The sequence below is a fragment of the Pomacea canaliculata genome, linkage group LG8, assembly GCF_003073045.1.
Source record: "Pomacea canaliculata isolate SZHN2017 linkage group LG8, ASM307304v1, whole genome shotgun sequence".
Classification (NCBI taxonomy): domain Eukaryota; kingdom Metazoa; phylum Mollusca; class Gastropoda; order Architaenioglossa; family Ampullariidae; genus Pomacea; species Pomacea canaliculata.
In genome coordinates, this window is record NC_037597.1 from 16,001,388 (window position 1) to 16,014,119 (window position 12,732).

A 12,732-nucleotide genomic window follows, 5' to 3' on the forward strand; every position below is an offset into this window, starting at 1 on the left:
ATGCCGTGTTATCTTATCATATGTGATGCAGGGCAGTCATATATTCCTTGTCATTATTAATAAGTTTTAAAAATAATGTCTTTATTTTCAAAAATGTCATTTTTCGTTTTTATTCGCGTTTGAGAGATTTTTTTTCGTTCTCTCGCCTGAATGTTTTTTAAAAATAATATATTTTCTTTGTGTAAGTCTTTTCGAGACTTTAAAAAACTTGAAGTTAATGCAGTTAACAAGCTTAGGTGATGCAATTTCTGAAGACATTTAGCAAAAGAGTTTACTCGGCAAGAATCAGCCATTCCACGCTGCCTAGCTTTTCTTTGCATTTCATACCAGCGCCCGCCCCCATCATCCCCCACCAGTTCTCTTCTTCCTCCAGCACATGGTGTGCAGCCGTAGGTCGCTCATATTCCCAGCCTTTCCAAATGTCTGGTGGCCTGAAACCATCAGATAGACATTTCAAGACATTTCATTCCCAAGGGAGGACTTGCTGGCCCCGCGCCACTCTCACACGAGGTCTGGAGGAACGAGGGGACTTGCTGGTGTCGCTAGGACACACTCGCTCGGCATGGCGGGTCGCCAGGGAGAGGTGCGAGGGCTTGTCGGGGCATCTTGTGCTGAATGTGCAGAGTAGACAGTCCTGTAGACACCTTGCCACAGTGCAGGGAGAGGCCAGGCCACGGTGTGTGGACACCAGTGCACCTCGCTGCTTTGTGCTGTTGACGCACCCACGGAAACCGTAGGCTGGTCTTGAGGGCAATGTCAGTGTAGGTGGCATGCATAATGATGACGACCCCGTCCACGGGATCCTGTCGACCACTTTCTTGTTTGTTGTTCACTGAGTTGTTACATTTTCGGCTGTAATTTTGAAATAAAACCAATCGCTCCTTTATTGAAAATTTTGTTTGTTTTTGAAATCGTAATTCACTGTTTATTTTTAACTTTGTGACAGATGCTTACCAACATCGCCAATGACCTCGATCTCTTGCTGAATGACCTGAGTCACATCTACCCGTACCCGCAAGGGGAGAGAAGTGAAGAGGCGGAGGGAGCGAGTGGGGAGAATGGGTGTCCTCCCAGCATGACTCTGCACTCGGGCGACACATTGGGCAACGATTCCTTCTTCTCGTCTACTGGAGCAACCAGCAGACACCATGGAAACATGACAGGGTGGGTGTGTATGGTGTCTGTGGTGTCAGACGTGGCATCAGGAACCTGATGTACTGTTTGTCTCCCCTATTCTTACTTCCTCTGTCCTTCTCACTCTCTGGCTGTCCGATGGTGCAACTATGAAGTCATTGTCGTCTGTACTGTGAGGATCACCTTCTGGGTTCAGATCGTGTCCAGGTAGGCTTGTTCTTTTGCTACATGTCGCACCTATTTTTAGAGCCCGGATGCTTACTGTCACTCCCTCTCAAATAAACATCCGAGCTTTCTCTCTTCTCTCTCTCGCGCACACGCACAAACACGTACACATAGTGAAATGCAGAAGCACGGGCGGTGCGTATAGTCAATGGCGAGTAAAATAATTGTTGAAGGAGTTGAAAGCCAGCAATAAAAGCTTTTACAAACAACTGCTCAGCCACCAGTAAACAGCTTACTCTACTATACATCAGTAAACCATTAATTGTCACATTAAAAAAAAAAAGCCGCCCAGCGACATCTCCCAAAGTGGAAATGCTCCTGCATCGAAGGACACACTGATTTTCGGTGATTTGATGTGATATGATGTTCCGGAGTTTGTATGGTCTCTTATTACATATAGTTCGTCATGTCCACGCAGTCAGCTCATGCTGCTTCTCTTGTGTTCTATTTTTAGTAGCTGTCATGCTTAGTCAATGTGTGTGAACGTGTGTGTGTGTCGGTCGCACGCGCGTACATAAGACAGACACAAGAGAAACATGTGACAAATTTTTTGAGGGGTTCGTTCCCTTATCATTTTATTTAATTCTTATCATTCGTTCCCATTTCTGTGTGTGTGCACGTGCGTGTGCCCGCTTGTTGCAGTTTTGTTGATGAGAGAGAATGTCGGCCTAATATAAACAGCCATCATTATAACCTATTTTCTCTCCCTCCCCCCCAAACACTGATGACACATAATAGTTCGCCCCACAACAGCGGGTGGGTATCAGCCCGCTGAAACAAGTTCACGGGGCCAGTGAGACTGTCGTTTATCTTTCCCTGACAGGGGGACCCTAGGTGCACAGACCGCTGGGACTGGAGACATCAAAACAACGCCGCCCCTAGTCTGTAGCCAGACTCGACAGACACGAGTTTCATTCCTCCATGTGACGTGCCCGCTGTGGTACGCACGCGCACGCACACACACAGTACAAAGTGACGTAGTGCTGGTGTCGTTTGACGAAGCTCGCCCCCACCACCATTCCATTAATATAAGAAAACAGTTGGCGAGTAAATGCTGGTTTGTTGCCGAGATTTGTCAGCTGAAGGCGCAGTTTTTTTAAAGTCCGTTAATACGCTTCGGTCTGCTGAGAATAAGGTCAGACGGTGGCGTCGACGACCAACGCACAAGCAGCTGCATCAACACCACGAGACCTCGCCGTGTCGGAGCCTTGCAATGCCTCTTGCAGGAGCAAGCGTGTGTTTGAACCTTGCACTGTCTCTTGCAGGAGCAGCCCCAGCCTCCTGACCTCCAGCGGCAGCGACAATTTGTCCATCGACAGCGGACACGACGACCTCATCACCCGAGACTCGCAGTCGCCGCTCGCCTTTGATCCTAACCACTTCGGCTCTCGGAGCAGGGTAGGCCCACAAACGCACCTTTGCCGAGCGGGGTAGCCGCTGCCCTTTTTACCTTTCCGTTAACGCACCCAGATTATTTTCTCCAGGGAGTGGAACATTTAAAAAAAAATACACCAGGATTTGTTTAACTCGCTTCAAACAGCTTGAGAGGTGAATAGGTGGTAGTCTGTCAGCGACATTGGTGTCCATTCTTTAGTTTCTGTTTCAGTTTTGGTTCAGTCGGTGTATTACATTATAATTTTACTATGCAAAAAATGTTGTGTATGGGAATGAAAGAAATGTTAGTGTACACATGGTTAAATAATGAACAGTGTAACAAGGACTCAAGCACTTCCTCTGATAAGTTTGCATGTAAATTTAATTTTTTTTCTTTTCAACAATAGACTGTAGATACGACGACAACATCCACCATGACACCACCAATGCCAACAACAATATCGTCACAAGATGGGGATAGTCATGTGGGCCCCTCAGGTGGAGAACTCCGGCCTATCAGCACAGTGGAGAGACTGTCCAAAACTCACTCCATCTGGCTTTTGACCCAGATGAGCCGAGCTGGAGCTGTGCACCTGCTTAAAGACAGAGAGACGGGAGTGAGTGTGCCTTGTGCTAACATGGCTTAGGATCAGTCACCTGCCTTCTGACTACATTTGTAAACAAGAATTTTTACTGCAATTAATTACTAATTACTGCTAATAAATTACTCAATGTTCTGGTACCTGAGAGAAAAGGATAATAATGAAGAGATAACACACGTTTATATGTAATAAATGTATAAAAATATTAAAAAATCATAGATTTTGTCAGGTATTGTAATGCCCATGCAGTGACATTGCTCTGTGCTGAGACCAGTGTATGGTCATGAGAAGGCGGTAAGAGCGATGGCGCTTGAAATGACATCTGATGGAACATTTATCCTTTCAGGTCTTCATTGTCCGCAAGTCAAGTCAGGCCTTGTCGCTGGCTCTGTCAGTACAGAATGTGCTGAATGATCGAGCCAACGTGGACCACTACCTGATTGAGGCCACTGACTATGGGATGCGCCTGCAGGGCTCTGTGCATTTTTTCCACTCCATTCCTGCTCTTATTGCACACTACATGGAGAATCTGTAAGATATGGGGCTGGGGCAGTCCACATCTTTCTGCTTTGTGACAATAATCAAGAATTGAAATATTCATTGATGCTGACATCACTGATGTAAAATTGTGCTGTTTTCATGATGCTTAGATTTGTAGGAAATGCCAATAGTTCACATCAGCTGTGTCATAATACATACTTTTGAGATGCATTACTGTTATTTCAGTATTTGCATTATTTTGTTTTTGGCAGTGATGAGCTACCATACCGCCTTACACTTCCTGTGGCAATCCTTCAAGCTCGCTCATCACGTGAACTGTCATCTCTTGCCATGTTAGGACAAGGTTAGACATCAATTGTTACTCCTTTAAAGCTAGAAATCAAATTGTAGGGTATTTTCTATGGACAAAGTTAGACATCAGTGTTAAGTTTTTGTTTCCCCTTTTTGTGTGAGGATATGTTATTTCATTTTACCTATGGCTATGCTGCAAAGGTGTAGTCATTAGATTTCTTCTCACAGGTCATAAGCATGATGGAGCTGTTAATGTCCTTTTTAGAGCTAGGCCATTTACTGCAACTTGATCCAACTGTTAATGAGTTGTCTTAGAAGCTGTTTGCATTATTAACATTGCCATATATCTTAGAGATCAGTTACACAGTCTGTGATTGCAAGTTTTAGGACTTAGGTTTTTTTTTTAATATCAATGTCACCTTGCATGCACACTAGGGATTAGCTGTTGATCCTTGAGTTGATAGCATTCCATTTCAGTTTGCTATTATTAATGATCATGATTTAAAAAATAAAATCGCTGTTGAGCTTATCCATTTTTAATTTTTCAAAACATAGTCTACTAATTTTTTCTACTTCTACACTTTAAAGACAATAATTTATAGAATTAGCAGTGGAAATTATCGTTAGAGAAATGACTGAATACTGTTAGTCTGCTTGCAGACTTCTGGCTGTCACCTGTGTCTCGCAAAAGTCCTACACCTCAGTTAGTAACAGGACCACTTCATAAATCCTGCAGTGAGCCAATTAGCATCATAAGGACACAGCACGAAGGCCGCGCAGCTACACCAATAGCTGCAGTTCCTGCCCACTCGGCAGCTGATTTGTCCAAGTTCTCCAGCAGTCACCATCTGCAGCAGGAACACAAACAGGTGTTTACAGAACACTTCCATGCCCAGATGAATGCAGGCCATAGACCTTCAGAGGCTGGTTGTAAAATCAGTGCCTTCAGTGGTGAGTTTCCATGACAGCAGTGACAAACAGAGCAAGACGAGGCAGTTTGGGCCCCACCTCCTCAGGCTGCGTGAACTTAATGTCACAACTCCCTCATTAGACAGCAGTTGGGAGGAAAGCAACATCGCCGTGCCCCACATTGAGCTCGTACCTGCTGCTCCACAGTCCATGTCGGATGCTAGCAGTCAAACAGACTTTTTGTCACTGTCCGGGCACAGACCTAAAGGCAAACCCAACTTGTATTCCATGACGCCAGTAGAGTTGTTGAATATTCCAGAGCCCAGTTATTTCAGAAGCAGTTTGTCTGACAAAATGAGTGACTATGAAGACATATGGCGCAGCTCTTGTTATGACACTGACAGTGTGCGAAATGGCAGTGTCAGAGGGCATGTCTATGATGAAGGTTCTACAGTGACTGCTGTGTCAGATTTTTCCAAGATGATTGTGTTTAAGAGACCCAAACAGCCTAATACACCAGCAAATTGATGGCATGTCTGCCTTGACTGACAAAAGCAGACAGCTTGAGATTGTTTCCCTTGTTCCATCTCAGGCACATGTCAAATGTCCACCACACATGGACAGATTAACAAGACTGAAGTCATCATCAGAGTCCTCCCTTGCCACTCTGGCTAGTCCTATCTATGCAGAACCAGCGGATGCCATTGTTCTGAGGGACAAGCGCTTGCGAGCCAGTAAGCTGAAATCTCGCAGGCGCTCTGCACCATCAAGTGCCGGTCAGTTTGGTGATACAGAAAATAATTCGAAGGGTGTGCATGTGTCAAAGGAGCCTTCTCTGGCCACAATACTGTCTCCAGATGCAGTGAAAACTCAAGACAGTGACAGTGACAAGTTTGATTTTGAATTAAAGCCTTCCCATGCTGCAGTTCGTAAGCTCAACACGGGGATTAGCAGAAGCAACAGTGTAAGAACACCCCAAGAAATGGCCAGGCTAGCACAGAAGAAACCTGCTTGGCAAGAGCGGTTTAAGCGCCTAAAGCTGGGCACCAAAGTCCTCACTAGCCAGCAGTCGCCATACTCAGCAAGCTGTCAGAATTCGTATCATCCACAACAAATGTCGTTTGATGACAACCTCTTTGTGCTAGAGGAGGACACTTTGTTGGACAGTGGTCCATCATTTAGACCTTCGCTTGGCAAATTTCCTGTGTATCAGCAGAGACAAGGACACAACAAAGGGGTCAATCGGGCCTCGTATTTTTCAGAGTCTTCCACCATGCAGGATATAATTTCATGTGCAATGCCAGAACTTCTGGTGAGACCCATCCAAACACAGATCAAAATCCAGGGCAGTAAGCCCTATCTGAGTATGATAACTTTGACCCTTATGCTCCACCCTCCACCAGTAGCTGTAGCACCATTTTCTGTAAGCCCTGGGAAGCAGGAATTGTGGGCAGTCTGATAAAGTCTTCTGCATCCCATCTACCACCAGCAATGGATTTGCAAGAGAGGGTACAAAAGTGGCAAGAAGCCAATGAAAACTTCATGATCATCACTCGAGGACACAACAGAGTCAGTCAGCGCTTGGCAGTGGTGGTCATCATGTTGATGATGAGGGCAGTAATAGCAAGAGTGAGGTAAGCACTCCGATGGCAGAACTTGACACTAATACATGTGAGTCTGACCATCACAGTAAAGTGAAGATGAGTCAGTCACAGCCTGGATTGCCCTTGCTGCACCAAGAGCTGCACCTGACTCGACATCATCTGCAGCCTTCGCAGCAACATGCTCAACCTTTAACCAGATCCGTGTCCCAACCTGCACACAACACATGCACAGTCTCAAACCTTCATCAGCAACAAAGCCTGACAGTCTCTCATCATCAGTTGACGTGCCCACACAATTCACAAGACTCCAGGCATCAGCAGCCTCCACATGTGGGACACTCACCACCAAACAAGACGATTGATCTCCCTGCAAAATGTGTTAGTTCTAATCATGGGAAGCAGAATATTCACCTGAGCTCCACCTGTCCAGATGTAATCAACTGTCATCATGTCAAGTCTCAGAAAGCACGGACTGTAGGCCAGAAGGATGCTATGAACAACAGTCTGTACCCAGCCGATGAAGTTCTAGTTGACAACCTGCCATATCTTGATGCTTCTCTTAGGCAACAGATACAACCCTTGGCCTGTGAGTTTATCTGCTACTATTTAGTCTTACATTTTATATTGGGCTTTATGGTTATCAGTTTGAGAATAGTTTAAAGTGCATATGTTATGTCTGCTCCATACTTTTGTACATGTTCATTTAGGTCTTTACATATGCATTTATTGAGATATGTACATTCAGATTTTTTCGGTTATTTCATAAAAGTAAGAAAGATGTTATTAAAAACTATTCACATGTGACATAACTTACAGCCTCTCCTTGTGGAAAGATGACCAGCTACCCTGGTGGGAAGATTCATGATTATATTCTCAGGCAAGTAGCTCGTGCACCTCTGTAATGTGTTGGATATTGTTAGGTAACTTCTCTATAGCAGAAGTTTCAAGTTTTGGGGGAGAGCAGCTTGTGATATTGGTCACAGCAGTTTTATTAAAACAGACTGTCCAGAAGGATTCAGATATCCCTTGATAAAGATAAGTAGATAAGTAATAGATAAGTAGATAAGAAATAGATAAGTAGACATTGAAATTATCTTGAAATAGATAAGTAGACATAAGTTACCTAAACACTGGTAAAGATTTTCTTTTGTTTTGAGGAAATATTTTTTGGTTTCAGGCTATCACAAGACAAGAATACCACCTTTGGAGTCACCGTTGAGAATTTCATCCAGTGTACTGTTGATAGTCAAGACAGAAACCCTTACCATGTCATGAGAAACGTAAGTCAGTAATGAGAGGACTCTTCAACATGTGAGACTAGACATCTAATGCTTTAAGGGGTGACTAGAGCTGTTTTTAGGAGAAAGTTGTGCAAGGTTATGTCTACCAATGCATATTAGTTTTGGTTTGGTTTTTGTCGCGTTATTTAGTGAAATATTTAAATTAAAATAATTATTGAGAAAAATATAAGTTTATTAGCTTTTTTTTTTTTTTTTTAAAGTATTAGTTTTAAGGAATATTCATTGCATATTTTATACAGGTCCGTCAATTCATGACAGGAATAAAAAATTATCTTGTGAAACATGGAGAAGGGGAATTAGAAGACAAGATAGAACAGGAGAGAGCAAAGGTAATGTGAAGTTTCAGTTTCTTGTCATAGAACCCTTTTTTCATGTGTGTCATGGAACCCATGTGTGTGTGTGGGGGGGATGTGTATATACACAGTGTCACTTGTTAAGCTTTTTAGTTAAAAGAAAGAAAATGTGAGAGACAGCCAAGACAGACCCAACAGACCTCTTAGGTCAAAAGGAAAGAAAAACTTGAAACTTTTTTTCTGTCCCCAGCCTCCAATGTAGAGTGCGAGTGGTTTTTTTTTTATTATTATGTTTTATTTTTTTTAATTTTTAAAGATCTTATTCTGGTTGTCATTACCTCTTACACTTATGTACTTCAGTATCTTGAGAGAAAATAAATGTCAAATGGAGTGCAATGTATTTGTTCCCCAGTATGTTGGATTTATTTGGAGAGAAAGAGAATGAAACAGTAGGTGAAATCATCATAAGTGTTAGGTATGTTGAGGTCTTTAGGTCTTTGCTGAAATTGAAATGGGTGAAGATGAGGGTTTTCTCCCCTAAAGGAGCACAGAAAAGCTGCAGTCAACAGCTGACATTACTGTCAGGTCTGTCTTCATGAAAGTCTTTTTTTTTTTTCCTGAACAGCTTGGAACAAATGAAATTCTCAGCATTGATGCCATCATTGAAACAACACTTCATATGTGTGTCTTGAGACCTTTGAAGCATCACATCTATCGTTTGCTGGTGGACTATCATGGACGGTGGGTAGTCAGATATTAAGTGCACAGCTTGACAGCGTGGTCAGTTGGAGAAACATTCCATAATTTTGATACTGATAAGCCTTTAAATGTACATTTTGAAGGTGACAGATGATGTTTTAAAGTGTACAGTCATGTTGGTCCCATTTAACAAAGTAGTAAGCATTTATCTATTTTACAAGTACCTTTTTCTGATTTATTCATTTTCAACCACTTCTGCATTTTCTTAAATGTTTTTTTTTCTTTTTGTAGAAACAATAGCCTTGAGTTGATGTCCAGGAACATCAAGTATGCTCGAACAAAGACTGCGGAGGAGATAGGTATCAAGGTAGATTGATAGCACTTCTTTGTATAAATTGCTGCTATTATGTTTTAGCAATGAAAAGAATTTACCACATTGCAAACTAGTGTTTGTTGTGGTGTACTTTTTGAAGGCTCCTAACAAGCAAATGGAAAACATAAATCATTTAGCCAATCTCTTTCTGCATCACTCACTTTGTCACAAACCTGTATGCATGCACATGCACATCCTCTTTGCCATTTACTCTTATGGCATTTCTTAAACTTAAGATATCATTTGCCATTAAACTTTTGTAAGTTATGTGCATACATTACATGCACGTGTGTTTTTGTTGACACTTGCATGTGCTTGTGTTGATGTGCAGCCTGAACTAATTCCTCCCCAAGGCAGTGACATGGAGACCATTAAACATCATCTCGACAAAATGCAACGTGCCTATTCACCCATCAAAAAACTGGAAAACTTGCTCAGTGCCACCTCAGCCATCTATGCCAGTGTCAAGGTATATTATCTCACTCTGTCATCTATAAAGGAATTTTAATTTGCCATTTCAAGGCGAAAATATATTTTTAACACGTAGGGTGTGCATGAAAACAAATTGTTCTGAGTTCTTGATGTTTTTTTTATGTTTTTCTGTAGGGTAAACAGCAAGCTCCCTGCAGGGGTCCAGCATCACTTGGTGCTGATGGTATGTTTATCTCTTATTGACTTGCAGTTACTTATGTGTGTTTGTGTGCATGTTCTTGAGTGTTACATATAGAGAAAGGAATAACCTACCTTCTGTTGTGGTTTTCAGACTAAACATTTTTCTGTCCCTCTTATGTTAACAAAATATTGTGGCTTATCATTAAGGCTGTCTGCCTTCTCTTCAGATTTTCTTCCACTGCTGATCTATGTACTGGTGCACTGCGGCTTGGTTTCTGCTGAAATTGAGGCTGACTACATGTGGGGCTTGCTTCAACCATCTGTACTAACAGGTGAGGGTGGTTATTACCTTACCACCCTCAGCAGTGCAGTCCTTATTCTGAAAAACTTTCAGGAAGCACATGAGAATAAAACAGCTTCATTGGAGGTAAGGCTTTTTTGTTCTTGAGTTCATAGTTCAGATACATCTTTAACTTGGTCACCTCGTACTTCTTTTATTTTCAGAATCAATACTTGCAAATTTATCTTTAAAGTTTACTAGTACTGCTTTTTTTTCCTAGCGTTTTTTTTTTCCATTTTTCTCTGGTGCTTGCTTTAGCTCTCATGGGAAGAATGTCAACCATTGTCAGTGTTAACTATTAAAGACTTGTGGTACAAATTAGGCTCAAGCTGCTGTTTCCATCCATTGGTTAAGTTTGGGAAGTTGTGTATGGTGATTCTTTCTGATGTTAGAATAGATCATTTTGTTTGTAGGAAATGGATCAGTTGAAAGTTTGCTTTTAGCAGTGTAAACAGAAAATTATAATTATCGCATTTTTTGGTTTCATTGTATTTTGTATAGGGCCATTTGCCTACAATTGGGGAAGTGCAAGGATTTCTGAAGATCGGATTCCCAGATGAGCTACGTGACACAATAATCTGGAAAACACTGCCAGTGCGGCCAAACATGACCACAAAAGATGTCTGTAAGTGAAGACCTTCACAGTGAAGAGTGTATTAGGATTTGGGGTATTGTGCATCATATTCTTAAGGATCTTGAAAGCTGTGTCAGTATATTTCTATTAAATGGAAACACTGTCTTTGCTCTTTAGGTGCCATGATTGCACACAAGTTTAAGATCACCAATCCCCAGGACTATGGTCTGATCTTGTTATGTGATGGAGAAGGTAAGTTCTGATAAGCATTTATCAATTTTTTTAATTAGTTTTTGAAGTTATTGTGAGAGCATAATTATGGTCAAATATTAATGTAGGTGGGTGATTGGGTTGGGTTATTAGGTGTTGATGTTGTGATGTTAAAAATGGAGGGAGGCATGTGGTAGTAGAATGTTATGGACTTGGCATTCAGAAAAATGAAATTTTTAAAAAGCTTTGTTGTATGGACTTGTAGAAACCCAGTTGATGGACAGCCAGTGCCCACAAATACTCAAGAAAGACACCTTGGCAAAAGGGAAGGAATGCTTCTTCACATACAAGCGTCTTGGAGCCAATATAGCCTGGCCCAGCAGTATGAAACATTCCTAGCTGTTCTACAGACCTGTCTGGTCTATGGCATGTGTGGACTTAAGTGCTGAATGACTTTATGACAATTTGTTGCTGATACAAAAACATATTTTGTAAGACACATTCATGTAGTGTCTTTGAAACACTAATATAGTGTTTGCTGCGAAGACATTTCTGGTTTTCACCAGTTTTTCTTGTTTGTATCCATTTTGTTTGGAGATTTGATATTGGAGGCAGTTGGAGCTTTGGGAGTAAAAAGAAATGAATGATTTTATCTGTGATTGAGATTGTGTTATTGGTGGCTTCATTAGACTGATCTTCATACTGCAGAAAATCCTAGTCATCAAGAATCCTCTTGCCAATCATATATATATATTTTTTTTTTGTGGTGGGACGAAAGGGAGAAAGTTGACGGAGCAGCATCAAGAACACCATCATCAAAGTGAAGACTGTGTTGTATTGCTTTAATTATGCATCAAAATGAAGCAGATTTCAGTAAGAGGTGCCTATATCTGGCCACTGAGAGGAGGGTGTTTTTATTTGTGTGCTGTGATCCTTTACCTTAACATCTTTGTCCAGTTCGTACTGCTTGGTATAATAGAAATATTTCAGAGTAATGCTTCAGAAAAATAAAGTTCAAGATGTTAACAGTTTGGTGCTATTTTGCTGGTTTGTAAAACTTGCTTCTTACCCTATCTCATGATTACAGATAATTCAGCAAGTGTGTCCAGCAGCTGTTGTTGATGAGATTAGTATTTCTCTGTGTCTATAAACTTGATAAGAAAAGCACTGCAGTACTGTGCTATTTATTTTGAGTCAAAAGTTTTGGAACCCAAACCTAAATTTGTCCAACCAAGACCTGTGCTTGACTAGATTGTAGTAGGTTAAGATGATGCTTGATTACCGTTCATTGAAGTTTTTCAAATATCTTATTTGAGACGGGTAGGCTAAAGCCATGTAGACAGATACCTCAGACTTTGCTGCAGTTCTTTCTTCCACTGTAAGAGCATAACATTTTCTGAGATCCATTGTTGTTGTTTCTTCCTTTTAGATCAAACATGGAGGTTACACGTTTCCTTGCTAACAATGAGCAACCTAAGAAATGTTGGACAAAATAGCTGTTTGCAAAATAGTGATAGTAATAAGTTTTATTTAAAAATCAATTAAATTTATTTGAACATATCTGAAGAGAAACACAAGCCAGATTGCTATCTCCTTAAAAGTTTTCATTTAACAAAATTCAGAGAACCCCTAAACATATCCCATCAAAATTATCTGATTCTCATGCTGTTCAACATTTACTAACTGGACA

The 12,732-nt window shown here is 41.4% G+C and overlaps 1 protein-coding gene across 1 annotated transcript in view; it reads left to right on the top strand.

The window, feature by feature from the left end:
* Positions 1 to 12,732, top strand: part of LOC112570384 — a 38,650-nt gene extending 25,918 nt beyond the window's left edge. The window contains 20 exon segments of the mRNA XM_025248802.1: positions 947 to 1,164; positions 2,625 to 2,757; positions 3,141 to 3,350; positions 3,682 to 3,866; positions 4,088 to 4,179; positions 4,788 to 5,086; positions 5,088 to 5,541; positions 5,543 to 6,492; positions 6,578 to 7,226; positions 7,457 to 7,517; positions 7,818 to 7,920; positions 8,181 to 8,270; positions 8,860 to 8,975; positions 9,225 to 9,300; positions 9,638 to 9,775; positions 9,913 to 9,961; positions 10,146 to 10,345; positions 10,760 to 10,883; positions 11,010 to 11,084; positions 11,308 to 12,732. Coding sequence (XP_025104587.1) covers positions 947 to 1,164; positions 2,625 to 2,757; positions 3,141 to 3,350; positions 3,682 to 3,866; positions 4,088 to 4,179; positions 4,788 to 5,086; positions 5,088 to 5,541; positions 5,543 to 6,492; positions 6,578 to 7,226; positions 7,457 to 7,517; positions 7,818 to 7,920; positions 8,181 to 8,270; positions 8,860 to 8,975; positions 9,225 to 9,300; positions 9,638 to 9,775; positions 9,913 to 9,961; positions 10,146 to 10,345; positions 10,760 to 10,883; positions 11,010 to 11,084; positions 11,308 to 11,441 — 4,356 coding nt within the window. The 3' untranslated portion in view covers positions 11,442 to 12,732.